The sequence below is a fragment of the Microcebus murinus genome, chromosome 10, assembly GCF_040939455.1.
Source record: "Microcebus murinus isolate Inina chromosome 10, M.murinus_Inina_mat1.0, whole genome shotgun sequence".
In the NCBI taxonomy this organism is placed as follows: domain Eukaryota; kingdom Metazoa; phylum Chordata; class Mammalia; order Primates; family Cheirogaleidae; genus Microcebus; species Microcebus murinus.
The window spans coordinates 71,032,922-71,059,518 of record NC_134113.1 but is presented as its reverse complement, the minus strand read 5'-3'; the positions used below and the strand labels follow the sequence as shown (position 1 = coordinate 71,059,518).

Sequence of the window (26,597 nt, the reverse complement as noted above, 5' to 3'; positions counted from 1 at the left end):
GAACAAGCAATTGGTTAGGTTAAATCGAACATCATTAAAGTCTATCCACAAGGAAGACCAGAATATCCTACCTCTGAAACAAAGGAGGCCCCCTGAAAACCAAAAGACTCCACAGATACATATATGCAAGCCATCACAAAAAAGGCATCATTGTGTTCACAACATGCCAGATGTAGATATCACAAAATGCAAAGTCAAACCCATTAGCTTACTGTTTTGTACTCCATGAGCTCCATCTGAAGTCGTGTGATCTCACTCCGGAGTGCATTGATTTGCTGGCTGGCTCTGTCCTGATTGACCATCACCTTGTTCTTGATATTTCTTGCTCGATTGGCATATTTCAAGGTGTTTAATGTTTCCATAAAATCTCTGTCTGAAGGGCTGACACATGCTATCATGATTGTTTGGCTGAAAGTCACAAAAAATAATTAGGCTTCAGATAAAAGCAAATAAAACACTGAAATAATCATTTTTAAATTCCTGCCATTTGAATAATATCTTCTCTTCAAGATGCCAAAAGGTTTATGCTACTTACTTAAAAATAAAAGTAAATGTAAAAGCCCCTATGCTATAAGATTATCTTATAGAAAAATATTTCCTTTGCTTAGGTAAAACTGGGGACAATGAATTTATATTACCCTTCTGTGACCTTAGAAAGTCAAGCACATTTATTTCTCATCTCTTTTCAAAAAATTTTTGAGGCTGGGCGTGGTGGCTCATGCCTGTAATCCTAGCACTCTGGGAGGCCAAGGCGGGAGGATAGCTCAAGGTCAGGAGTTTGACACCAGCCTGAGCAAGAGCGAGATCCTGTCTCTACTAAAAATAGAAAGAAATTAATTGGCCAACTGAAAATATATATAGAAAAAATTAGCCGAGCATGGTGGTGCATGCCTGTAGTCCCAGCTACTTGGGAGGCTGAGGCAGAAGGATTGCTTGAGCCCAGGAGTTTGAGGTTGCTGTTAGTGAGCTAGGCTGATACCATGGCACTCTACCCCAGGCAACAGAGTGAGATACTGTCTCAAAAAAATAATAATTTTTTGTATCAGTGCATACAGTAATTCTAAAGTTAACTACAATATGATAAATTAAAAATCAAAAACCATCTTTCATTATTTACTTATTTTTTCAGTGTTTTAAAATTTTCTTCCTTTAATTTAGCCATTTGTGTATTGACTTTTTTTTTTTTTAAGACAGAGTCTCGCTTTGTTGCCCAGGCAAGAGTGCGGTGGCATCAGCCTAGCTCACAGCAACCTCAAACTCCTGGGCTCAAGCAGTCCTTCTGCCTCAGCCTCCCGAGTAGCTGGGACTACAGGCATGTGCCACCATGCCCGGCTAATTTTTTTCTATACATATATTAGTTGGCCAATTAATTTCTTTCTATTTATAATAGAGTAATAGAGACGGGGTCTCGAAAGATCTCAGGCTGGTTTCCAACTCCTGACCTTGAGCAATCCGCCCGCCTCGGCCTCCCAGAGTGCTAGGATTACAGGCTTGAGCCACCACACCTGGCCATGTATTGACTTTGATGTCAGCAAGGAATTTTACACAAAATCCAATGACATCCAAACAAGAATATTTAGCGCATATCCTTATATTTCACACTATATGACATCATTTGTGACTGAATGATCAGAGTTCTAGTTTCTGGCCAGATTTCACAGGAAAAATGGAAAATATTACTTTAGAAGCATTATTTTATAGTCATGATAAATTGCTTTGCCAACCAAAAAATACGACAGTGAAATGCTTAGTATGCCCTGGCTATTATGTCTGTCAATGAAGCAGACATGAAGATTCTAATAGGTATTCACAAACTAAGCAAAAAATGTATAGGAACAGCAATTAGAGGCTAATTTATCTACCCTGGCAGAAAATCGATGCCTATTAATCCTAATCTTAGGCCCTAAATAGTCTTCTACTTCCACTCTTGCCTTGGCATAATAATCTCAACACAGCACTCATAGCGATCCTTTTTAAAGGTATCCCATTCCACACCTTTTTCCCTTTACCAACTCTTGCTCATTCTTACTTACCTCTACTCTTACTATTATTCAACACTCAACTAAGGTATTATCTAGCCGAAGAATCAAACCTGCAGTTTGGCTGTACCCTTTCTACTTCCTCACACCCTTTGCATATCTCTTTTGTATTCATTACATTATTATTAAAATTTTATAGACACTGAGACCCTAAATTCCTAGACGGCAGGGATTATCAAATTTTATTCATGAATGCACTTTTAAACATATAATACAATATTTGGACTGTATTAGGTATTAATATTAATAATTGTGATATATGTCATATGTACATAATATTTATTGATGTCACAAAGTTAAGTAATTCATGCCTCTATAGCTCTCTCTTTTGATGAGGAAGATAAGGTAATCAATAAGAGAGAGGCTTTATGGATGATGATTAGAGAACAGGGCATCTCAAAGCATGGTCTCTAGTCCAGGGCCGGTCTGCAAATTATTTATTACTCAGGTAAAATTGGGGAGAATGAATTTATATTGGTCTTCTTTGGCCCACACTACATTGAGAAAGTACAGGCACATACATTTATTTCTCACCTCTTTACAAAAAAATGTCTGAAGCAGTGCAGAAATTGAGAGTAAGCAGCACTTCAGAAACTTTTGCAACATTTGAACTTCCTGTAATCAATGAACTCATCTCATTGACTACAGTAGACCAGTTCAAGTGTTTTCAAACTGATGTGAGTCACAAATGGGGCAAGCTGAGTACAGTCATGCCCAATATCTACCACAAACTGGAAAAAGAGGAGAGACTCGCCCTTCATAAATATTTTGAGAAGCGCTAGGATCAAGGGCTTAAGAAGAATGGTGAAAGTTAGGAATGAGAGGAGCTGGCTAAGATCCACTGTGTAGGAAAAAAGGTCACATATTACACAAAACTCCAAAGATACAAATTTCAAGAACGATTCCATTTTTTTAAAAACTCAAAGAAAACATTAAAGCTGTTTATTTTAAAAGTTCACATAAAAACTACAATTCTGTTTCAAAGGAAAATATAAGATTTAAACATATTATTTTGTTATATATTATATATCTTACAAATTAAGTCATTATTTATAATACACTTGGAAGGAAATACAACACCATGTTAACAGTAGTTACTTCTAGGTAATATTAATAGAAGTATAACTAATTTTTATTCATGCTTTATAGTCTTCTGTATTTTCCAGATTTTTTGCTATAAACTTGTTATAATGTTTTATTCAGTATTATAAATGTATTAAAAAGCTAGTTTGGTTAAAAAAAAAAGACACTGAATTATGTGCATAACTTATTTTCAAAAATATCTTTGATCTATTTTTTTTAAGTTTAATTTGTATAAACTTCAAAAAATAAACATACTTTGCGCTCCAAGGCTTACACAAAGCATAATGTTTTTGAACTAAGAGTGCAGTCCTAAAAATTTAAGCAGGAATCAGGCATACTAAGGATGGAATTAGAAGGGGTCATCTCCTCTGAAGTGTTACCACACATTAAGGAAATAGGTAAGGAACATCTGAGCGTACTAAGCTGTAGCCTGTCTAAAACTCAATAGGAATTCAAGACCCACAGTGAAAATATCTCAGACTGCTTACAGGGCAAGCAAACTTTGAAAAGTATTGAAGTATTTGAAAGTATTTAAATTTGTAAGGGGAGGGTGTTTATTATCTCTGCTTTTTATCATAGTTAAGAAATAAATATAGAAAAAAGGTATAATTTAGAAAACCTGAAAAAAATTTATATTTAGTTTAAAAAATTTGTTTTTGTTCTGTTATAATAAAACAGACTGATATTGAAGATCAAACTGAAAATAAAGAACAGAACTAAGAAATAGGCAATAATGGAAACAAAATTGCATCCATACATAGGATATGCTGGAAGAAATGTGAATTAAGATAAATGTCAATATTATATTAAAGTAAGAAACACAAAAATTAAACTGTAAATTCTATAAAACAAAACTTTATTTCTAAACCAAACTGATTTTAAACTTAAATATATTTAATATTATCCAAAATTCTTTGAATAATAGTTGTTCAAAAAGAAAGTTTGCAAGTTTAATTACCAGGTCATTGTACTAATGATCTTTTCAGTAAACCTGATTTATTAGATGATGGAAAACACTATGAAATAGATTCACTGTGGTTGTCTGTAACTTGTTGAATTGTGCTATGAATGAATTTAAGTGCTAAAATTGTTTCCAGTTATAAAGCCAACATATTGATGTTTATAGAGGGGAATCCATTACCAAAAGGATGTGTTTAGCTGATGAAACATATTAGAACATTGCAAAGTATGGAAAAGGAAGAATATCAGTGATATTGGCAAAGTTAATAACAGCAGTCTATATTTCATTTCAGTTGCCATTAAAAAAATTTTTCCACATATAAAAAAGTTTGAATTTTTAGAAGACTGTAAGAAGGGATCAATAATATTTAAGTTACTTTGAAATTACTTAGAAGACAGCAATTTTTTTTTAAACACAAATTTGGTATCTACTCTGTGCTAAGCACTCTAAGCAGAAACTACAGTATGGTAGAAAGAGCACATACTGTAGACTTCATATACAAGCTAACTGACCTTGAATAAGTTACTTAACCTGTCTGGATTTCAAATTCCTTCTCTATAGAATAGGAATAATAAAACCTATCTCAAGGGATACTACAAGGATTGTGTGAAATAACAATATACAAAATGACTTGCACATTTTAGGTACTGAATATCAATAGAATAAGTATTAGTCCCTCATCCCATTAACTTGCTTTATAAAAAAAGTGGTTCTTATAAATCACCATATAAGCTTATGTAAAAAATAATGAATCATCAAAACTCAGGATAGAGGATAATCATTTATGCATACCTATTCCCCCCAAGGGAATCCTGTAGTAGTCTTGTCAGCTTAGAATCTCTATAGGGCACATGGGTGGCCCTCTTGCTCTTGTCTCCCAAGGCACTTATTACATTGCCAAGTGCCAACTGAAAGAGAAAGAGAGCAAAATGATACAAAGTCACTCATTATAACACTTTCAAATAAAATAAGCTCGTAGGAAATAGTATGGAGATGTAACAGAATTGAAATCATTTGTGTTTGGTTTTATTTTATGCTTGTGACTGATACCACTCAAAATTTAGTACTCCATATATACACATAACTCACTAATACTTAAACTTCTATCCAGAGATTTTCTTTAGAAATAGAAATATTATAGGATTGACAACTTCTAACTATCCCTGAACTTATCAGAGCATCAGGTTGTGTCCCCCACAAAATTGTCAATTCATGTTGCAAATTCTTCTCCTTAACTCAGTGAAGAAATAAAATGTTTAATTCGTTTAAAAACTCCATGAAACTTTCTTATTACAATATGGTTCCCTTACAGGAAAACAAAATCTCCTTTAATCACAATAAAAATACCAGTATAATTTCTCTGAATAGAGTATTCCTATACAAGTATAGCTGTCCTTAGGAAGACAATGAAACTACGTGCTAAGCATCCAATTTTTTAAAAGTCAAAGTACAGAACACTCTTTAGTCACTCCTCTTGTCACCGTACTGTTTTTCCTACTGTCAGGAAACTAGCACCTATGGGATAAGCATTATCCAAATTGTTGGTCACACTAGCCTTTAGTAATGCAAACATCTAAAACCACGTCTCTGTCAGGGCCAACAGATCATTCAGGGAGTAGTACCAGTACCACATTGTGTCTTAATCCCCCTTTTTCAGAGAGGCTTGCACTGGCCACACTGAAACTCTACTAGATGTGTTTCAACATGCTCCAGCAGTCTAGAGAGGAAAACAGAGCAATGGCTTTTGACTTTTCCTTACAGCACAAATGTAAACACTATCAGGATTTTACCTCCTAAAAATTTCAAAACAGTACACAAAGTCGTCCAGAATACAGGTCACACCCCTTGTATACAATATCCAATCGCATGGTGGGAGCATCAAGGTGGGTATTGGGATTGGAAAGTGTGGCTCTCTCTAATTCAGCCACAGCTGATAATCCCCCCACCGAAGGGTCACAATCATGTAGGAGCAAATATTGGACAGTGATAAAAAGGTACTATCTATTTGGATCCCAGCTCCAGGATGGGAGGAAAGCAAACCAGAAACCACACACTTTGATGCTGTCAGCATCACAGAAATTTAGGGATGCTATCACTTTTATGCAGGTACAAATGTCCAATTCTATAATGAAGACAATAAGAAGAAAATATTTATTATTCAAAAATATGCTCTAAAACATTTTCTTCCATATAACAGAAGCTTTATGCTAACTCAATCACAAGGAGTTTTCTAATCGAAATACCACTAGGTGGCATGGTGTTAAAGTTCATTCCTAACATAGCCTAGAAAATATCTCATTTTGAAAAATTATTAGCAAAAAAATTTTATTAGAATTCCCAAAGACAACAAAATGACTGTCATAAAATGTTAGCAAAAACCCATGAAATACTTAATATTAAATGTTGATTTTGACAGTATATTATTAAATGTAGAAATAATTTTCAAATAATTGTAATTATTTTATTATTATAATAATATATATAATTTTCTGCACATATCATAAAATGTAATCCAACTAAATTGGCACACATAAAGAAAACCTGCAATGTTTTAAAAACAAAAAGCCTCAGGAGACTGAGGAAAAAGGATTGCTCAAGGCCAGGAGTTCAAGACTAATCTGAGCGAAACCCCGGCTCTACAAAAAAATAGAAAAAATTAGCCGGGCATGGTGGCGCATGCCTGTAGTCCCAGCTACTTGGGAGACTGATGCAGGAGGATCACTTGAGCCCAGGAGTTTGAGGTTGCTGTGAGCTATGATGAGGCCACTGCACTCTAGCCCGGGCAATAGAGTGAGACCCTGTCTCCAAAAAAAAAAAAAGAAGAAGAAGAAGGAGCCTCCACTGTGAGGAGATCAGAGATTCAATGCATTACTAATGAGTTTACTGCAACTTTCATTCCTCAGTTCAGTGTATGAAGGATTTCCATTTGGGTATTATGTATTACAAAAGAGAAAAGGACACTTAAAAAGCTCTGATATATTCCCAGCACAAAGCCTCAGTCTTACAAGTCCACAGTTGATAGAAATGCCTTCTTTTGCCCTCTCGCCTGTAGCTCCAGTACGCTTCAGTCTTTCCGATCCTGCCAGATCAACAAAATGGAACTTTGCAGTCAGAGTTTCAAATTCATTCATCTGTGATGATTCAGAAATCATCTTATTATCAGTTGCATTTTCCTGAGATTAGGGAAGATAATTGAAAATGCTTTATTAATGGGACGCTAAATATCCTACAACCCCAACTTGCCCTTCTCCCATGTACATATATATAGGCACAGCCAAAGAAACAGGCACATAACCAAATAAACAAACGTAAAAATGTTTTCTGGCAATTAGAAACTTAAAGTCAGAAACAAGCTGGAAAGTCAGAACCCAACTGTTGTTATCTACTGAGGCTCTGCTTTTGTTGATGAAAGGAAACCCAGAGCATATACTCCTCAAAAGCGAAGTGTCTCGGGTGACTATATTCATCACCAAATGGCCACAACATGCTTTCCGGTTTTGCAGATATATATCTAGTCTTGTATTTCAAAATCTTACATGGTTGGACAGCTTCAACTTAAATAAAATCAGAAAGGGAAATTAGGAAAAGGAATGATGAAACAAATTGAATTTGGCTCGAATATATTCACCTAGGATTCATGTGGTTTTAGGGAGACAAAGATTGAAAGTTTAAGAAATTAGAACTAAAAACTCACAGCATCTATTTGGGGACACACTCTGGTTTGACACACATGAATGGTAAAAATGGCATGTGAACGAGAGCTCTGAACATTCATCTGGGTACTAGCAGTGGTCCGAGATAAAGCACCCAACTTCAAACACTGCATCATCTAGAAAAGGGGAAGAAAGAAGGATTTTACTTGAATAATATTTAAACAAGATACTACGCAATGCAAAGTCTGAACTAATGGCTAACATCCCTCATGTTAAGGGATATAAAAGATGTGGATTTTCATATTATCTATCAGTTTAGTTACAGTCACTTTTTGAGCTGAACTTCTCAGTATAATAGTGTATTATTTTTAAAATAGAAGAAAACACTGAGATTCCATTGTTTGCCATTTGCTGACATTTGCAACTTCCATTCTAAACTGTTACAGTGGAACACTTTGGTACAAACCGAGCAATAACTTGAATTACTCAGGCTCTTTCAAATCTTCTGTTGAAATTTTTATTTGTAATTTTTCTTAATGGTCTCCTTTTTAGGAGCCATGATATAGTCGTATATGCTACAGCAAAAAGTACAAAAGGACTGTGGTCTCATCCCTCACCATCAATTGTCTATTTCTCTTTCTCTAGCTGTGAAAGAAAACTATGCATATACTTACTACCTTAGATTTTTTTGATGCTATGATAAATGTACTGACTTTATCATAACTCTGACATTTTTATAACAGTATCTTGATTAAAAATATGAGGAAAGAAGACAAGATTTTAACTCCATGTTATGCTTAAGGATACAAATTTCCTATCTTGATCTTAAGCAGACTATCAGCAAAGCTGACTATTTAAATAAAGTTAACTATGCTCTATTTTAACTACACCATAAATGTCACCTCTGATTCTGTATTCACAGTACGGGTTGTGACGCCCACGGTATAAATTCCTCCAGTTGAATCTTCATGAATTCTTATATTTGATTTTTTATTTTTTGCATCAATATCACGAGTGGTATCAAACAAGTCAAGGACCTCTTCATTATAGAGCTATCAAAAAGAAATATTAGAAGTTTAATTTTAGCAGAAATTGCCTGGTGGTTTTCACAACACATATAAACATTTTAAAAGTTCTTTAAAATGATACGTATTTCTTCAAAACAACACGTGAAAATGAATGAGACAATTATTATTACACATATAAGTAAATGTTAGATTTATTAATAAGAGTAAGAACAGTAAATGATTTAATCATGGCTAATGGGTTGGGGACTAGCTAAAATGATCTACTAATCCTTTGCAAGAGGTAAGCAAATACCTACCAAATACAAGCAAACCCTAAGAAATAAGTGCCCAATATAGACAAATTTTAAGCTTTGAGAATATTTTAAGAATTTTTACCACTTGAGCTAAAAATATTTTATTTCCTATTGCCTGCAACCCTTCCTAATGTGTTTAAAAATTAACATTTAGCAAGTTTGCATGGTCAGCAACAATATTAGCATTTCTGTATCAATAGCGGCTGACAAAATTCAGCTACCTCCTTAGAAGACAGGATACACACATCTTTTTTTAACAATATACTTTAAAACCATAATGCCTAACAACATTTTGGAAGGTGAAAGGGAAGAGGGAAGAACATTGTTTCTTTTCTTTTTCCACCATTATTTATCTTCCTTTTTTGTAGAAACACATAGTTAAATTCTCTTTGGTTTTTACTAAACGAGGAAGTCCATTAAAACCAGCAGTCATAGAAGGTATTTTCAATGAATTAAAAAAAAAAAAAAAAAAAAAAAAAACCAGCAGTAAGAAAACTAATATTAATTAATTTAAGTTTTCTATTTTGTGCTAAATAATGCTGAATAAAATGTTTCATCAATGACCAAAAGACTAAGTCATAGATTGGGCAATCTAGACTAGAATACACTTTGGACCAAAACCCCCAGAATTATGCCATCCTCCACCCAGCTGCAATGTTGCTCAAATCCTAGATGTTTCTTATGGTCATGTCCTTACTACCAGACAAGACTACCCTAAATTAATCCAAACCTGACCAGGATGCCACTTTACTATACAAGCTTCTTCAGCCAGATTAGTGCTACATCCTCAATCCTATATCTCACATTCCCCTCTTCTTTTTGATCTTAGTTCCTGAGTTCCCAGCACTTTATAAGCTTGTCTAAATTATAGTAGTAATTTATCTTTATCTCTGGTAGTGCAGTGTTCTGAAATAAACAGTATTAATCGTTCTTTTACTCTAGGGACACTGAACAAGTATTTATAAATGCCAACATCATTGCCTAAAATTAAGGAATACTTATTACCTATTATCTAATGTTAATTTACTCAAACAACATTTATTGAGGACTATATACAAGGCACTGTACTAGAAGCTAACAGTACAAAAGTACTTACGGCATTAAGGATAAGATTTAAAAGGAAATAATGGCACATTTAGATTATTACCTCTAAGAACTGGGCATTCACTTTAAAATCTGGAGAAGGAAGCCCATTTTTAATCGCTGTGTGTTTTTTTTCTTCAATACTCTTGAAAAGATGTTTAACAGCACGAGAAATAATACCCTGTTCTTCCTCAATGATGTTAACATCAAATCCTGTTCCCATGGTGTATGTTTTGCCAGCTCCAGTCTGTACCAAAGAACAGAAAAATGAGTGTTCAACTTTTACACAACCTTAAGAAACAAAAATGAAATTGCAACTGAATTGACACTACTGAAAAGTTACAACTCCTATGACAATAATATGGTACTTACTTGTCCATAAGCAAAAACTGTAGCATTGTATCCTTCAAAGCAACCTTCAATTAGTTTTTCTATACATTGAGTGTAGATCTGCTCTTGCTGGGAGTCAATGTCGAACACGTAATCAAAAGTAAAAGCCTTATCTTTCCCTAGGAAGACCTGAGGTTCTCCTGGTGTTACAGATGTACAAATATGGCATCCTTCAATCTTCTCTTTGGCAAGCTGTGGTCTTATTCTGTGAGAAATATAATCACAAAAAATAATAATAAAATAAATGTCCAAAAAAGCAAAACCTCCAAGAAAAAGGACTTAAAATTTCTTGGCCAAATCTCTATAAAAACACTAATGTGATCACCTACTGCTCCTTCAGTTGAAAAGTTTAAATAAATTGAATTATACTGGATCAATTTCAGTGTATGGGTTATATAACAATGAGATAAGTTACTTAACAATCCCAATTAGTTATTTAACAATCCCCCGACATAATAAATAAGATTAAAATTCATCTTAAAATTAGATATTTACCCACGTGAACACTTTTCCTCAACTCTCTAAGAGCTAGATACTTAGTTAAATAAATTCTGCTACCAAAATGTTATTTGTTATTATTATTGCTTTGGATTTATTCTCATTTCTAGTGATGATAGTATGCAAAAATGAAAAATTAAGAACATATTTATCTTGATGTCCTGATGCCTTTGATTCACCTTTTTTGCAAACTCTTCACCAGTGGTTTCCAAATTTATATGGCCATTACCTTCTGTCAGCTTAATATGCTTAAGTATATTCCCACAATATATACATATATCTGCTCATTTTGACATAACACATAGGTTATACTATATTGATTTGTCATTTATTTAAAAAACAGCTGTTCCTCAGTACCCAGGGGCAATTGGTCCCAGGAACCCCTGCAGATACCAAAATCCATGGATGCCCAAATCCCTTATACAAAAATGGCATAGCATTTGCATACAGTCCAAGCATATCTTCTCATATACTTTAAATCATCTCTGTATTACTTATAATACCACATACAATGTAAATGCTATGTAAATAGTTGTTACACTGTATTGTTTAGGAATAAAAGTCTATACATGAAAAATGTCTATATATGTTCAGTACAGAAGCAACCATCCATTTTTTATTTCCTGAATATTTTTGATCCACAGTTGGTAGAATCCACAGATGTGGAACCCATGAATATGGAGGGCAGAAAGTATATACAAAAGCAGAATCTTCTAAGGAAAGAAACTAAAAGTAAATACAAATAGAAGTTCTAATATTTTCTCTCTAAAACTCAGTGAATTTTTTTTTTTGGTTGTGCTCCCTCAACTTGGAAGTCCACAGCACTACACCCACCACACATCCATCTACTCCAGACTCCAAGACCTTCCTGATCTGTCCTCTCTTCCTAATTTTAAAGCCTATTTTCAAAGGAAGAAAGTCAATATGGTTCATAACAGCACAAACCAAAATCTGGCCCTATTCTATTCACTTTATAAAAAGGACTATCCTAGACTTATATACCACTGACTTACTATATCTAGGATTTTAAGAGTTTCTTACTTGCCATGGAGAAGGAGAAGCAGTTTAAGGAAGAAAGATAAGACAATGAGAGGGGAAAAATACAAAATAATACAGAGCAAGAAATAGATTTTAAAAGGTATCTGGTCCCATGTCCTCATTTTCTGAGATTAAAAAACAAACAAACAAACTCAGATGTGTAGAGATAGAACAAGTTCATCTATTTATTAAAGATAAAGCTAAGCCTAAGTCCAGATCTCTCAACTTTTAAATCTTTCCAGTTCACCAAGATAAAAGGTCAATGGAAAGATAGGAAAGACAAATACTGAGAAAAGACTGAATTTCTGCAAATCTGGTTATCTTAAAATAGGATTTTGTACCCCCAGAAAATACGTCAAAGACTATATTTATTTATGCAATTATTTTCTCTCCTCTGTGATATTGGTGTTTTTCTTTGGTAAAGTCTTCAGCTTTGTTTATTTGCTTTAATGGAACGTAATAATCAATGTGGAGCTGGGTAGGTACTGTAGAAAGAGCAATGGAGTGGCCATTGGGAGACCTGAGTTCTAGTACTTGTCACTCCACAAATATCATATGCTTTTTTCTCAGAGCTCCAATTTCTTCAACTGTGGAGGAAAACTATAATTTCCAAGATTCCTTTTAGAGCTAACACCACGTAACTGCATGATACCGTATCATAAAAAAAGGAAAGACAGAAATAATATTTATGTGCTTTTATACATATAAAATGACACTACAGCAAATAAAGAGTTTCTTATAAGAAACTATGTACATAGACTATAAAAACAGCCCATGCTAGTAGCAGCTTCGGTGTTCTGGTTCTGCATAGTCTTGATGAGCAGTGTTTCTCAAAGTTAATATTCTCTTCTTTCTAAACTCTTCTTCTCCCACCTTACTTCATCTAGTTATGGGGAGGAAACCATAACAAAACCCTCAATCCTTTTTGGAAGAATCGCCATGTTGATTGTTGCCAAAACATAAAAAGGAGAGCCAGAAACACCCTCAATTCAATCAATGTCAATTCCACCCTCTTCCCTATTCCACCCATCTAATTTATGTCCAAGAGCTACTAATTATCTCTAAAATACATCTTCAGCCCACCAAATTTTTCCCTTCTTTATCAACTCCATCAAGGCCTTTATCAACTCTAATCAAGGCCATCATTATCTCTTACTTAGAATATTGCAAAAGGCTCCTCGCCAGTCAGCCTGTGTCAACTCTTGCCCCTACTGATCTGTTCCACATATTGCAATATCAGTGATTTTGTAAAATGTGAAGTTAATCAGGTCATTACCTTGCTTAAAGCCCTTCAGTACATCCCTAAATCCCTCTGCTTTTGCCATGCTGTTTTTGTACTAAAGGATTTTCATTGGTGGTAGTGGTGATGGTTGGCTTATTTTAAGCAGTTTCACTAACAAGCTATGTTCTCTCTTGCCTCTACGCTCTCAAATGCATTATTCCCCTTTCCTGGACACTCTTCTCCACCCTCTCAAATCCCAACTCCTTTACTGGCCTGAACATCTCATGCTTTCATTCTCTGTTTAGATATCACTCCTTTTCAAAGTTCCCACAAACTCTGTATTCCCAAATAAAGTCCTATCTGAGCTCAGGCTGTTTTCTCTCCTGAAAGCTACCTCATCAACCCACCCTCCAACTCTCTGCTCTCCTCTAGATTTATGACTGCTATCCCAGTCTGTGAAGCTTAACAACTCCCACGTAATAAAACAGATAAAAATAAACACAACTCTCTAATGAAAGTGAGCACTGGGCTTAAATCAGTGCCTCATTAATTTTAAATAAACGATTATAACCATAGGCTAGCTTATTTGGCTATTAAGATACTTTACATTTCATTTCAACATAACAAAGAAAAACTAGGTACCATTTGAATTGCAGATTATGACAGCCAATTTTAGAATGCCAATGTCACTCAGAATCTCTTGAACTTAATCTCCTAACCTCTGCTCATCTGATTATTATCCTTGTTAATGGGCGAGGAGGATTCTGTTTGAAATGTGGATGATGCCCAATTCTATCCATTTGCATGGGTGGAGGAGAGAGAGTTGTTTAAGAGCCAACGAGTTGGGTGGAACACTTTTCTACTGGATCCAGGCAATGGCAATTTCCCAGCAGGCCTGAGAAATTCTCACCTAGGAGGGGATGGTTTCCCACACATGCAGATAATTGGAAGCTGACTATATTTCAAAGGTTAAGGATACATTCTCCTTTTCAATTCCCCTTCAAAAGTTAGTATTTTAAACTCTCCAAATCCCTAAATTCATACTCAAGCCAAGAATTATCAGATGAAGTCCAAATCCAAGCCAATTCACTTGCTTTATAATTGATGAGTTTGAAATTTACCCAGCTACATATCTTAATTTCAAAACTATTACTTGAGATTATGTATAGAATAATATATAATCTATTTTTCTGAAAAAGAAAAAACTAAAAAAAAGAATCTGACATTTGTAACTTTGAATATTTTGGAATACCATCTATCTTAGTATTTTTATATAAAATGTAAGACTATTAAACATATTCATCTAATCTCAACACTAAGAAAGCATCAATGTGAATACTGATTAACACTAAGAAATAAAAACACCTGTGGGCTTTTAAAAACGTGTAATCATACAACTAGATATATTTGAAACTGCTTCTTAGAGAAAAACAATTATGGATAAAAATTGAATCTTGTTTCTCCTCTAGTAAATGATTCTTTGAAGACAGATAACATATCTTATTCACAAATAAAACAAAGGAATCCAACAAATGTTTACTGACTGCTATAAATTACACTAGGTAAGGAGGGAGCATTTCAATATTGGACCTATGATAATTACAACCATCTAACTAACATCACTTTACTCTGTCATTAGAAACTTGTTCTTGAACAAACATTTAAACATTCTACATTTCAACTTTTTAATCTAGAAAATGAGGATCTTGGATTTAATATTGCTAAAGTTCTTTCCAAGGTCAAATTCTATTTTAATTAATCCTCCAAGAAAAACAAAACAAAGTTTCCCCATGCTGGCTTTTAAAAGATAACAATAAACTACTTTTTTTTTTTCCTGCCATACCCTAAACCCACCACTAGCTCTGTGACTGTTCCTTATTTCTTCTTGGTTGCCATTATATACTCCATCTTCTGAAGCAAACACTGCTGTGGCCAGATGGATAAAGGACTTCACTTAAGAAGACATTATCATGGCTCCTTACTGTGGCAGGAGCTAGAGAAGATTAGGAGAAATTCTGAGACCAAATTCCGTAAGTTTTCTAAAATCGGATACTGCTTTCTGTTCTTTGCCTTCATAATAACTGAAACTGGTTTTAGTAACTGAATATATTAAATAAGCCAAGAGGACTAGTTTCAAGACGTCCTGGATAGAATAGAAAAATAAATAAGAAAAATAAATAAAAAAATATATTTTGGGGAGAAGACTTATGCTTACTACATTTTAAACTAGAGTTTTAGTAACAAAACTCAGCAAAACCAAGTTTACACTTTAATTCTGCCATATACTATTATTGTTAAGAGGCAATCTACAACCAGACCTTACAGTCCCTGCACATTCTTGCTGAGTATCCCAAAAATGCAAGATCCTGACTGCTCTTTTCATGGATCATTTCTCGAGGTCATGTTTGCAGCAAGCAACTTTTAAGGATGAGGTAACATCTTCTACCTGACGAAGAGCTGCCTTGCTTCTGCTTACTGTAAAAGCAGTTATTCTCCAAGCTCAATGTTTCTCAATGTCCTACTGCTTACAGAACATCCATATAACAGGTGTATCTACACTGCCCCCAATGGGTAGGGAGGGAATGGGGAACCAGTTCAAATAACATGAGGCTCACAGTGCTTATTTGTACTCTGAGTAATAAAAGTTCTTACTCTCTAATTCAGGAGTTTTGTGTCTTCTGCCACTAATCCATGAAACAGTAACAGACTAGCTTGCTAGCTTGTAAATACGTACAATCTCAGACTCTTTACAGGTCTTAACACATACTAGCAAATCACTCTCTCAACCTCAATTTCCTTATCTATAAAATGTCTATCAAATATTATCATTGCCACATCCACATGATAGCATCTTGAACAAATGAGATAATACGTGACAATGAAAGCGTGCATAGCTATAAAGTGTTGCTGTTGTTACAGCACCACTTGAAAACTCTCCAAGTCAGTTCGCTTATAAGTCATCTTAACATCCTAAATCAGTTTGGGACCTTCCAACATGTTAAAGAATGCACAATTGACTCTCTGCCTCCCCAAACTATTGCTGTATTTTTTTAAACACCCTTTGGATGCCCTGAGTATTTAGGAAAGTATACTTCTATTCTTGATGTAGTAGTTTCACGTTTAATACAACAGTGAACATTACCTGCATAGTGTGTATATACATACAAGTATACATACATATATTGCTACACAGATAATCAAGCTGAATATTTTTACACCTCAACTCACAAAGAAAACTCATAATCCCAAAATTAGCCTTTCCATAGTAATAAATAATCAAGCTCAATCACCCTGCTATTTGTATCAGTATAGAGTACAATAGGAGCCAAAATGGGAATTTTTATTTTTTCAATATTATTATCTCTTTTTCTACCTGCATATAGCCAGTAAGGAAATTTCATAAAGAAAGTAATAGACCTAAACTCCTGAATAACATGTTTGTTTAAAGCAGGGGATTAAATTGTTGCAATACAATTTGTCCTTACTCTAAATTAAATTGAATTGAATGCTAGTAACTAGAATGTTGACAAATGACTAATGAGTGATTTGTAGTTACTGAAGTAATGCTGACCTAAGGAAAATACATAAGCCCATGACATTATAATTTATAACTTCTTACTACTTGTGCAGACACCCATATTTTTTTTTCAAAATTAGAAAAGTAGCACCAAGATCACTCAATAACCCAAGAATGCAGACAATCCAGTGTATATTTTTAAATGCATGTAGTTTTCGTAGTACTTTTTAGACTTTCTCTTACACCACCCACCTTTTCTATAAATAACATCACAGGGATAAGCCCTTCTTTTGCTCATTTATTTGTGAAGTTATTTTCCCCCACAAATAGAAGAAGAATAGCACAAAAAAATTATCCCTTTTTGCAGTTGGCTATTGCTCATTTCTTGTTGTTAGAAAGTACTGTTGTCCTTAATCTATGGTTTGACAGATGTGACAAATTTTTCCATTATCTAAATAAATGTCTTTGTAAACTGTCTCTTATTGCTTGAGTTATTCTGATGTCATCCCCACGAGATTGTGGTAGTTCTCCAGTTTACTCAATAATCTGACCTGATTCCCACTTTGTGTGGTTCTTTTACTTACAACTCTCTGTAACTAGCCCACTTGGCACCCTGTTAACACCTTTGTTCTTCCTACATAACACCAATAAACCTATCCCCTGTACAGACATTTTGCCTTTATCTCATTTGGAGATGTTGCCGATGATCATTAAATTGGATGCTACTTACTAGTGTTCAATTTAATTTCTTAATGTTAATTATATCCTACTAATTTACTCCCTTCCATTTCCCCAAAACTAGGACAGCTATCATTGTGTCACCACAACTGAGCCACTGGGGTTTCTGGTCCTTTTTCAATCCTCTTCTAGTCTGTTCCAGTTAGTAGACACCACATCAAGAAAGCATCTGCCCTACTTTAACTCTCCTCCTTCTATTCTAAAACACAGTTTCTGACACACCGTAGGAACTTGTTAGACCATTTGTGGCCTTGCTGAATTGTTTCCTAAGAGATCAGGCCCTGCATAAATAATAACTAACTCAGGTCCACAAAAAGAAATTCCTCTCTTCTAAATGGATCTTTAATTATAATGATGGTTGATGAGAAGAAAGATATTTCTCCAACATTCAAGAAAAGAAACACACCTCAGTAATTTCATGAAAGAGATTATTAATTTAGTAAAAACCCTAAGAACAAGAAAATGCAGCAGTGTGTTCCAGGGACTAGGAAGTATACGCTTCTATGATTGACAGAGATGGAGAGGAGAACCTCACTTTTTTAATCCATTAATGATGAACCACTTTTAAAGCAATCCAGAAATCTTATCCTAATCTATATAATTAGCTATGTAGCCTATTGCCTCATCTCTGTGTAGTCCACCTGACTCAAGTTTACTCTTACCCAATACCATAAAAATATTTATATAAACATATCTATTTTCAATTAAAGTGCTTAATACACAATGCTTGGGGCTGCAATGCCAGACTAAGCTACTGAGTCTCTGACTTAAAAAATCACTTGGAAAACCAAAGATTTATTTCTCTCAAGTACAGTTCCGTGGTGGCTAACCAGGAAAAGGAAATGGGAGAAATAGGATGATGGGATAGGACATTGTGCTGTCTTCCTCTGACTTTCACTCCAATGTCTCCTACCTTTTTATTCCCATAGTTCATCTAAGAATACAGCACATTGAGAGAAGCTCTTCTCTTAATTGAGGAAACTAGTATCATTCATAGGGGTTGCATCAGGCTATTCCCTCTTGAATACCAGATGTTCAAAGAACTACAGTGAGATAGTGCACATAGGCCGACAAAATAAAAAGGAAATTATCCAAATTCTGGACTTAGGGAAAAGTCCAATCATCTGCATCATTGTAATTAATCCTTTTAGAAACTCTGAGGTTTTTTTTCTATGGTCTTTCTCCCGGAAATAGAGAGGCTTCAACTCCAAAAAACTGAGGGAGTGAGAGAAGAGAGTGCTTAAATGACGACATGACCCACCTGCCTACTCTCCAAAGCACTTATAAAATTCCCTTTGTTGCTAGTGGTAGCATATCAATAACCCAATGTCCTCTGAAAACTTCATTTAGTTGACAAACCCCTGTGGGACACCTAACTAAATGCCAAACAGTGTATATGGCAAAAATGTTTAAAACAAAAACAAAAAACTGGAGAGCTGTTGCCATGGGCAGAAGGGAGCTAGAAGAAATTAAATATACAGTCAATGGGCCAGGGCGCAGTGGCTCACACCTGTCATCCTAGCACTCTGGGAGGCCAAGGCAGGAAAGCTGCTTGAGCTCAGGAGTTTGAGACCAGCCTGAGCAAGAGTGAGACCCCATCTCTACTAAAAATAGAAAAAATTAGCCGGGTGTGGTGGCCTGCGCCTGTAGTCCCAGCTAGTCAGTAGGCTGAGGCAGGAGGACCGATTGAGCCCAGGAGTTTGAGGCTGCTGTGAGCTAGGCTGACACCACAGCACTCTAGTCCAAGCAACACAGGGATACTCTGTCTAAATAAATAAATAGTCAATGGAATACCACATACAAAGGAAAAATGGAATAAAGGTTAACCAGAGGGGAATGGAGGAGAAACGGGATAGCTGCCTACAGGAAATTATATGTGACCTGGGTTTTTGAAGGTGATTAGAATTTTCCAGACTGAGAAGGGAAAGGAGAAAAAGCCAGTTCGGGCAAAACAAAGATACTTGAAGTGAATTTGTTCTCTGGTTATGACATAGTCCTTTGGAGCAGAACCATCAGCCTAACAGTTGCTAGAATTTAGGGATGCCTTATAAATATTATGACACCACCTATTTAGGCATCCCAGCTAATACATTATCCTCTAAAATGAACACCCCGGGTCTCCTCAAGATGAAAGATACCACCCAAAGGCATACTAGAGATCTCTGCCAAATATTTTTTATTCTTTTCCTCTAGAATGATTCTTCACCCATTTTCAGTTTACCTTGTCCGCTGGGAGACTGATTGTCACGGGCTGCAATGATGGGCTCTCTTGCCACAGGACTTCCAGTGAGGCTCAATAATGGAAGGTACCAGGAAGACATTAGAGGGCAGGAAAGGAATGAGGTCAGGGTATCTATTGTCCTGGTTCCTTCCCCACCAGGTCCATTGGTGGGCTCTGTCCCTTCACCAAAGGCCACAGCTCCTATCAGGCAGCCACTTCTTACATAGACAGCTAGTGGTATATGGGTCCTCCTATGATTATTAACACTAGAGTACTGCTTTGTCCCTTGTGGTCTTCCTTGATGCTGCCCGTCCTCTACAGCACTCTCACCAATTATCTTGTCTGAATGTATCATCTGTTTCCTTTCAAGATCCTGACCAACTCAGGGTTAGTCTCAGAAAATGGCAACAATCTTCTTTTTAAAGCACTACCACTATGTTACCATCCCTTTTACTTCCATTTCTGAAATCAATATTGACCTAGAATACAAAGTCACCGAGGTCCCTACAGTTTCCTAGCCCTGCACAAGCAAGTCATTGAGCCACTCTCTTTTCCAGGTAGAGCTGGGATTTATGACTTATGTTATGGATTTTATTGTTTAGTATATAAAAAAGGACAACACAAAGTTTAAAAAGCATCTTCTTTGTTGGTTAATAGAGTTCTTTTATAAATTCTTATAGTAAAAATGATTTAATTAACAGCAGTTTTGTTTTAAAAATTTGAAGGGAAGGTGAGAGAAGATCCAAGAAGGGAGGAATAAAACAAGAAAAAGTAATCTCAGAATGAGAGGTATACTAACTAGATGATATTTCAACTCTCATCCTGAGATCAGTAAGTTTCTAATACCCTATAATTTTTTTTCTTATTACTTTCCTATCCCAATTATATACAGAATTTTCAAAAATCATCCTGTAAAAATCTTTCTAAAGGAAACGACATATGCTCTTGGGGAAAAGGTCTCATTCTATGCTTCATAATAGTATATGTTTATTAAATTATTTATTTTATTTTGTTATGTTTTTAATTCATATCCCCAGGCCCTCCCCCAGACCTAGTGAATCAGAAATTTCCAGAGGAGGAACTCAGAATCTATATTTTTAATTTACTCTCCAAGTGATTATAACACAGTGCCAGCACCAAACTTTGGAAGCAGCAGTGGGCAGTGATGTTTATACTTTATTTTGGAAGTGGACGCTCCCACCCTACAGTCCCCTCCATCCCACCCACCCCCAACACACACAAATAATACCAGTACTTTTACCATCTTCCTTCCTCCCAAACACAGTCACAGTCCCGAGGCTCAATATGTAAAAAACATAAAAGTGGTTCCTATTGGAGATGCCTCAGGGATTCCTCACCACTAGGTTCCCCAGCATCCTCTAAGGATCCCCCATGAAATCCCAGGGCTCCTCTGAGAACAGGCCTGTGAAAGCCACGCCTCTCTATCATCAGAAGTAAGAAGCTTCATCATGTCCACAGTTTGTTGTAACTACCCGGAACAGCAACCAGATTTTAAAATTATATATTTGGACACAGCTTCCATGCATATAACATATGGCCTCATCATCTAACTTTGTAAAAAATTACCTTTCCTTGATTTTCAGTTCTTCTGCCTAAAGTTACCTCAAGTTGGGGGGTCAGGTGTGGGAGGTAGAGAACCTATGTGTCTTTCATTGTTCTCCTAAAGCACAACAGATTCAGCACCTTATTTTTTTTGGTAAGATTTTATTTTAAGAAAGAATCACTTAGGGTTCAAAAAAGAAGTTTGAAAATCATTGTCATTATGAAAATTCCTGCATATGGTAAGAGATGAAGTAGATGATCCTAAGGTTCCCCTAAGCAGCAGTTTTAAAATTCTAAAAATCTCATATTGTGATGATTCTAAGAACAATTACAGGTAATCTGATTGCCAATGAAATAAAAACATGAATCTGGTTTGAAAGAGCAAGGTTGCCCATGTCACTTAACTTCCCAGGTCACCATGAATTTAACTTAAGAAAAAAAAATATTCTATTCCAATGGGGCATTTTTAACAAATTCACCAGACTTCAAATTTTTATATTATTTTTCATAGTATATTTGAATTCATTCTATGAAATGACTCCAATATCTTATACTGCCATGCCTGCTAAGCACAATGAAGTAGAACTGACCATGAAAAAGTCTCAACTAGACTCAAGATGCTAATAGAGTTTTAAAAATAATAATTTCAGAGCCTCCCCAAAATAAACAATTAACAAATCATATTTTTCTAACCACACACACACATGTTCATGTGCATGCTCACACACACACAATTTATACATAGCAGCATGTGGAAAGAAAGTACCTTTCTAGGCCGGGCGCTGTGGCTCACGCCTGTAATCCTAGCTCTTGGGAGGCCGAGGCGGGCGGATTGCTCAAGGTCAGGAGTTCAAAACCAGCCTGAGCAAGAGCGAGACCCCGTCTCTACTACAAATAGAAAGAAATTAATTGGCCAACTGATATATATATAAAAAATTAGCCGGGCATGGTGGCGCATGCCTGTAGTCCCAGCTACCCGGGAGGCTGAGGCAGAAGGATCACTCGAGCCCAGGAGTTTGAGGTTGCTGTGAGCTAGGCTGACGCCACGGCACTCACTCTAGCCTGGGCAACAAAGCGAGACTCTGTCTCAAAAAAAAAAAAAAAGAAAGTACCTTTCTAATAGTTAAATTTCCATACATTTGCTTTACTTTTAGAGATTGTTTGCCTTTTAGAAAGCTAAATGAATATCATTCACGGAGCTTTACATTATTTCACAAAGTATTAGGATCAGAGAATGCAAATAGCATTTCCCACACAATTCTGGCCAGTTTAAAGTGGTCTACTACCTTTAGGATGAGATCAGAGGGAAGTAAAAAGATCCCTGGCAAGTGGGCAAGAGCAGGTATCTAGAATATCTGGCTTTCTCTTCCAGACGTTTTAGAACATGAATGTACTAGAGAAACATTAGAGAACAAAGTATCTTTGATAAATGCACAGAATGCAATTAATCCTCTTCTTGAATTGAAGGTCAGAGGAAATAGATAAATGTGATCCATTAGCATGGATACTAAAAGAGTTAGGCATTACATTTGTACAAATTACATCTGTACATTCTGAGAAAACAATCTGAGTATTAGGAATTGAATAAAAATGTCATTAGAGATTTTTGGACCATAATGAGTCATCTAATCCACTAGCTTCCCCTTTCTGACAAAGGTCTAATGTCTATAAGTAGATTATGAAGGTTCCTACTTTATCATTTAAATGATGCCCTAGATAACAGACATTTGAGGCTAACTATAAGAATTAAAGGTTCCCAGAAAATAGGAAGAAATCTTCCTAGAGTCGATTTAATTTAATAAATAATTTATTGTCCCCCCTGTATGTAAGATACCATACTAGGCACTGCAGTAGAAATAAAGAATAAATCTTAAATTCCTGACACCTGAAAATTTATCATCTAATACAGGAAATGACGCAAATATGAAAATAACTAAAATTCAACATGAAATTAGGTCTATTGTTTTAAAACAGCTATCTGATATTACTCGTACAGATATAATAGAATTCTATTAACGTTCCAGTCCTAATAACTTAGATCTCTAGACATTGCAAAGTCAAGCAGCTTCATACAAGGATAACATTTAAATCAGTTGTTTGCAGGATAAGCTCAGACAAGAAAGCTCAACAGAATTTGAAGCATGTAGACTGGCTTCTGGATTATATCTCTGATTTTGGATTGTATCCCCACGCCACCACCCTTGGACAAGACTGCTCCCAACATTGGCAGCCACGCCCATGAAGAAGGGAGGCAGGACATGGAATGTATTAATAGATATTTTTTTCCCAAGCAGCATAGCACTCTTAATTATCTATATTCTTTTTCTTTAGCTGTGTAACAATTTACTGTAAAATTGGGACCTAAGACAATACACATTTAATAATATCATCTCAGTGTCTGTAAGTCAGCAGTTCAGGCGTGGCATAGCTAGGGCCTCTGCTCAAAGTCTCACCAGGCTGAAATCAAGGCAGCAGCTGGGCAGCATTCTCAGCTGGAGTTCAGAGTCCTCATCCAAGCTCTTTCAAGTTGTTGGCAGAATTCAGCTGCCTAAAGTTCTGAACTGAGGTCCTTGTTTTCTTGCTGGCAGATGGCCAGCTCTCCGCTCCTAGATGCCACCCTCAGTTCCTAGCCATATGGCCCGCTCACACACGTGGCAGCTTACCACTTCAAAACCACCAAGAGAATCTCTCGCTGCAGGCTGCTAAACCCAAGTCTCATATAATGTAATCATGGAGATACTATCCCACCACCTTTGCCTTATTCTACTGGTTGGCAGCAAGTCACAGGTACTGCCCGACCCAAGCCTGGGAGATTACACAAAGTAAAGAGCACCAGGAGACAGGGATCACTAGGTGTCACCTTGAAGTCTGTCTGCCATAGTCAAGAAAGTGCTTTCTCAGGAAACATGACATTAGATTAGAGACTCGAAGAACGAGGAATCAGTTATGGGAAGGCAGTGGGCTGAGGTGGCAAACACTGAGAATATAAAGAACGGCAGAGGAAATAGAGATGGAGGTAGCCCTTCAAACACCTGCCACCAGTAGCCGTATCAGATAGCTTCTAATTTCATCAATGAGTGCTACTGAATACAAATAAAACATACAATGTGAGCTTTATAAACCCAACTTCCCAATCTTGTCAACTATTTTATGCATACCCAAGAGGTATGCATCAATGTGAAAGAGAGACCCCCAAAAAATTACTGCCCATCCTTCTGGAGTGTCAACTTTATATTGGTAAAACTATTAAGTAATTCAAACATTTTTATATTAAAAACAAATATATTTATAGAATGTTTATAGGAAATGGAGAATACAAAACTTCCACTAATTTTTTAGCTAAGACTCAAGTACTCAAAGAAATTTCCAGTTTGAGAGTACATTACACATTTTCTCTCACTGCAGTTAGAGGAACTTTGCTGGAAAAGCCTGAGACTCAATTCTATTTTGAGTCTACTCTGTACTTTGTACTTCATCAAATATTAATAAGGGAAAAAAAACCCTCACAGGTGAAGAAATAAATTTTTAAACACACAGTTTCAAATGTAAAACACATAAGCATATTCACTGTAGTCTTTGAAAGGCAAACTGCAGACTAAATTTACTAAAAGGCAGTTAGATTTATATATTATGCAGTCAGGTTTTAATGCCTAGGGTATTGTACTATACCCTAGGCATCCTATCCAACTATTAATTTCTCAGTATGGTGATAAAGGCTTTCTGTTTTTTTGGTTTTGGTTTTGTTTGTGTCTTTGTTCTTTAAGATCCAAATGTGTATCCTATGTTTTGTGGCATAAATTGCTAACAATGCTCCAAAAATCCATTCCTCCCTTTTTCCTTATTAATAATATTTTTTGCCATTAATACAATTTTTACCTGAACACCCTGCACATTTTAAGCTTCCTTGCAACTAGATGTGGCCATACAGCCACGTTCTGGTTAATGTCAACAATAGAGTCATTAAATGGAAAGGATGGGCCTTCCCCTTATTTCTCTTCCCTCCTCACTGGCTAGAATGCAGAGTGGTGGTCTTACACCATCTTGGATCATGTGCACAAGGGCAGCACCTGAGGGATGCTGGAACAACAAGATAGGAGGATCCCGAGTCCCCAACACAACGGAATTTATCAGTTCTGGGCTGCTTATATTCCGGCTGTCATGTGGCAGAGAAGTAAACTTCTATTTTGATTAGGCCCTTGGAATTTTGGATCTTTGTTATAATATTAATAGCTCAACCCATGTCCTAACACAGAATTTGAGGGCTAGAAGTAGTTGCAACCCTAACAGAATCTGTAATATGTGGCACTGACTTAGAGGTTGAGCACCAGGTGGTAACAAAACAGTAAGATGAAAAACTGCTGACTCTTGCCATGACATTTAGTCAAATTGTCATCTTGAGAGGTAGTACCTTGAAAGTTCTAACCAAGCCTCTAGCTTGACGGGAAGTGATTTAAAAAAGTAAGAATGTTCGCATGTATTGGCTATGTTTTGCTGCTTTCAACAAAGTCCTTCCAAAGAAATAAATTTAGCCTGAATAAAACAGTCTCAAGCAGATGTGGAAGGCAGCTCTGCTGAGGAAAGTTCACACCACATACAGCTTGAAATCCAAGTTGACTGTGTATTTGGTAAAATGGGGCTGCACTGGGTTTAAAAGCCAGATTCTTCTATGTTCTACAACAACACAGTTAAAACAGTAGGTTCAGAAGACACAGCCTAAACTAACATAAACTTAAAACCCCAAGAGTTCCCATTAAATTAATGGGAGCCACCCCAGCAATCAAGATATTAAAGATCTTACCTTCTCACCTAAGCATCAAGGTAACTGGCCCTGTTGATTAAGAAACTGAGAGATTTGCAGAACACAAAGGCCAACAATAAAAATCCAGCATTTTTAGCTGGAAAAAAAACTATGTTTAGCTATGGTTACTTGCACTTGGAGCTAATCTGTACAAATAGGCAAAAAGCCCAATTACTTTTTAGGAGATGTAGTACTTATACACACATGCGCACACACACACACACACACACAAGCCTGAACTGTAAAAGCCTGTGATTGTTCAACTCAAAGAAAAACCCTCAGGCTCCCTTACCTGTACCAGCAGGAAATCAGCTTTGAAAGCTATCTATCCCCAAGAAAATCAGTACACTTTCCACAGCCCACTTTAGATTTGGCCATGCAGAATAATAGACAATAAAGAAACTCCCAAAGGACAAAGTTAAGAACCATGGAGAACAGGTGATTTCCTCCCTGAGGGCAGTGGGGCAAGCTT

At 36.0% G+C, this 26,597-nt stretch overlaps 1 protein-coding gene across 13 annotated transcripts in view; it reads right to left on the bottom strand.

Annotated features, from left to right (window-relative positions):
- Positions 1–26,597, bottom strand: part of KIF21A (kinesin family member 21A) — a 137,445-nt gene that overhangs the window by 57,511 nt on the left and 53,337 nt on the right. For all 13 annotated transcript variants that reach the window (XM_020287546.2, XM_076007475.1, XM_076007479.1 and 10 more), the window contains exons 2-8: positions 10,513–10,735; positions 10,205–10,387; positions 8,639–8,788; positions 7,778–7,912; positions 7,089–7,256; positions 4,876–4,991; positions 213–408 (exon numbers count right to left, since the gene is read on the bottom strand). In XM_020287546.2, the coding sequence (XP_020143135.2) occupies positions 213–408; positions 4,876–4,991; positions 7,089–7,256; positions 7,778–7,912; positions 8,639–8,788; positions 10,205–10,387; positions 10,513–10,735 (1,171 nt within the window). The remainder of the gene's footprint in view (positions 1–212; positions 409–4,875; positions 4,992–7,088; positions 7,257–7,777; positions 7,913–8,638; positions 8,789–10,204; positions 10,388–10,512; positions 10,736–26,597) is intronic.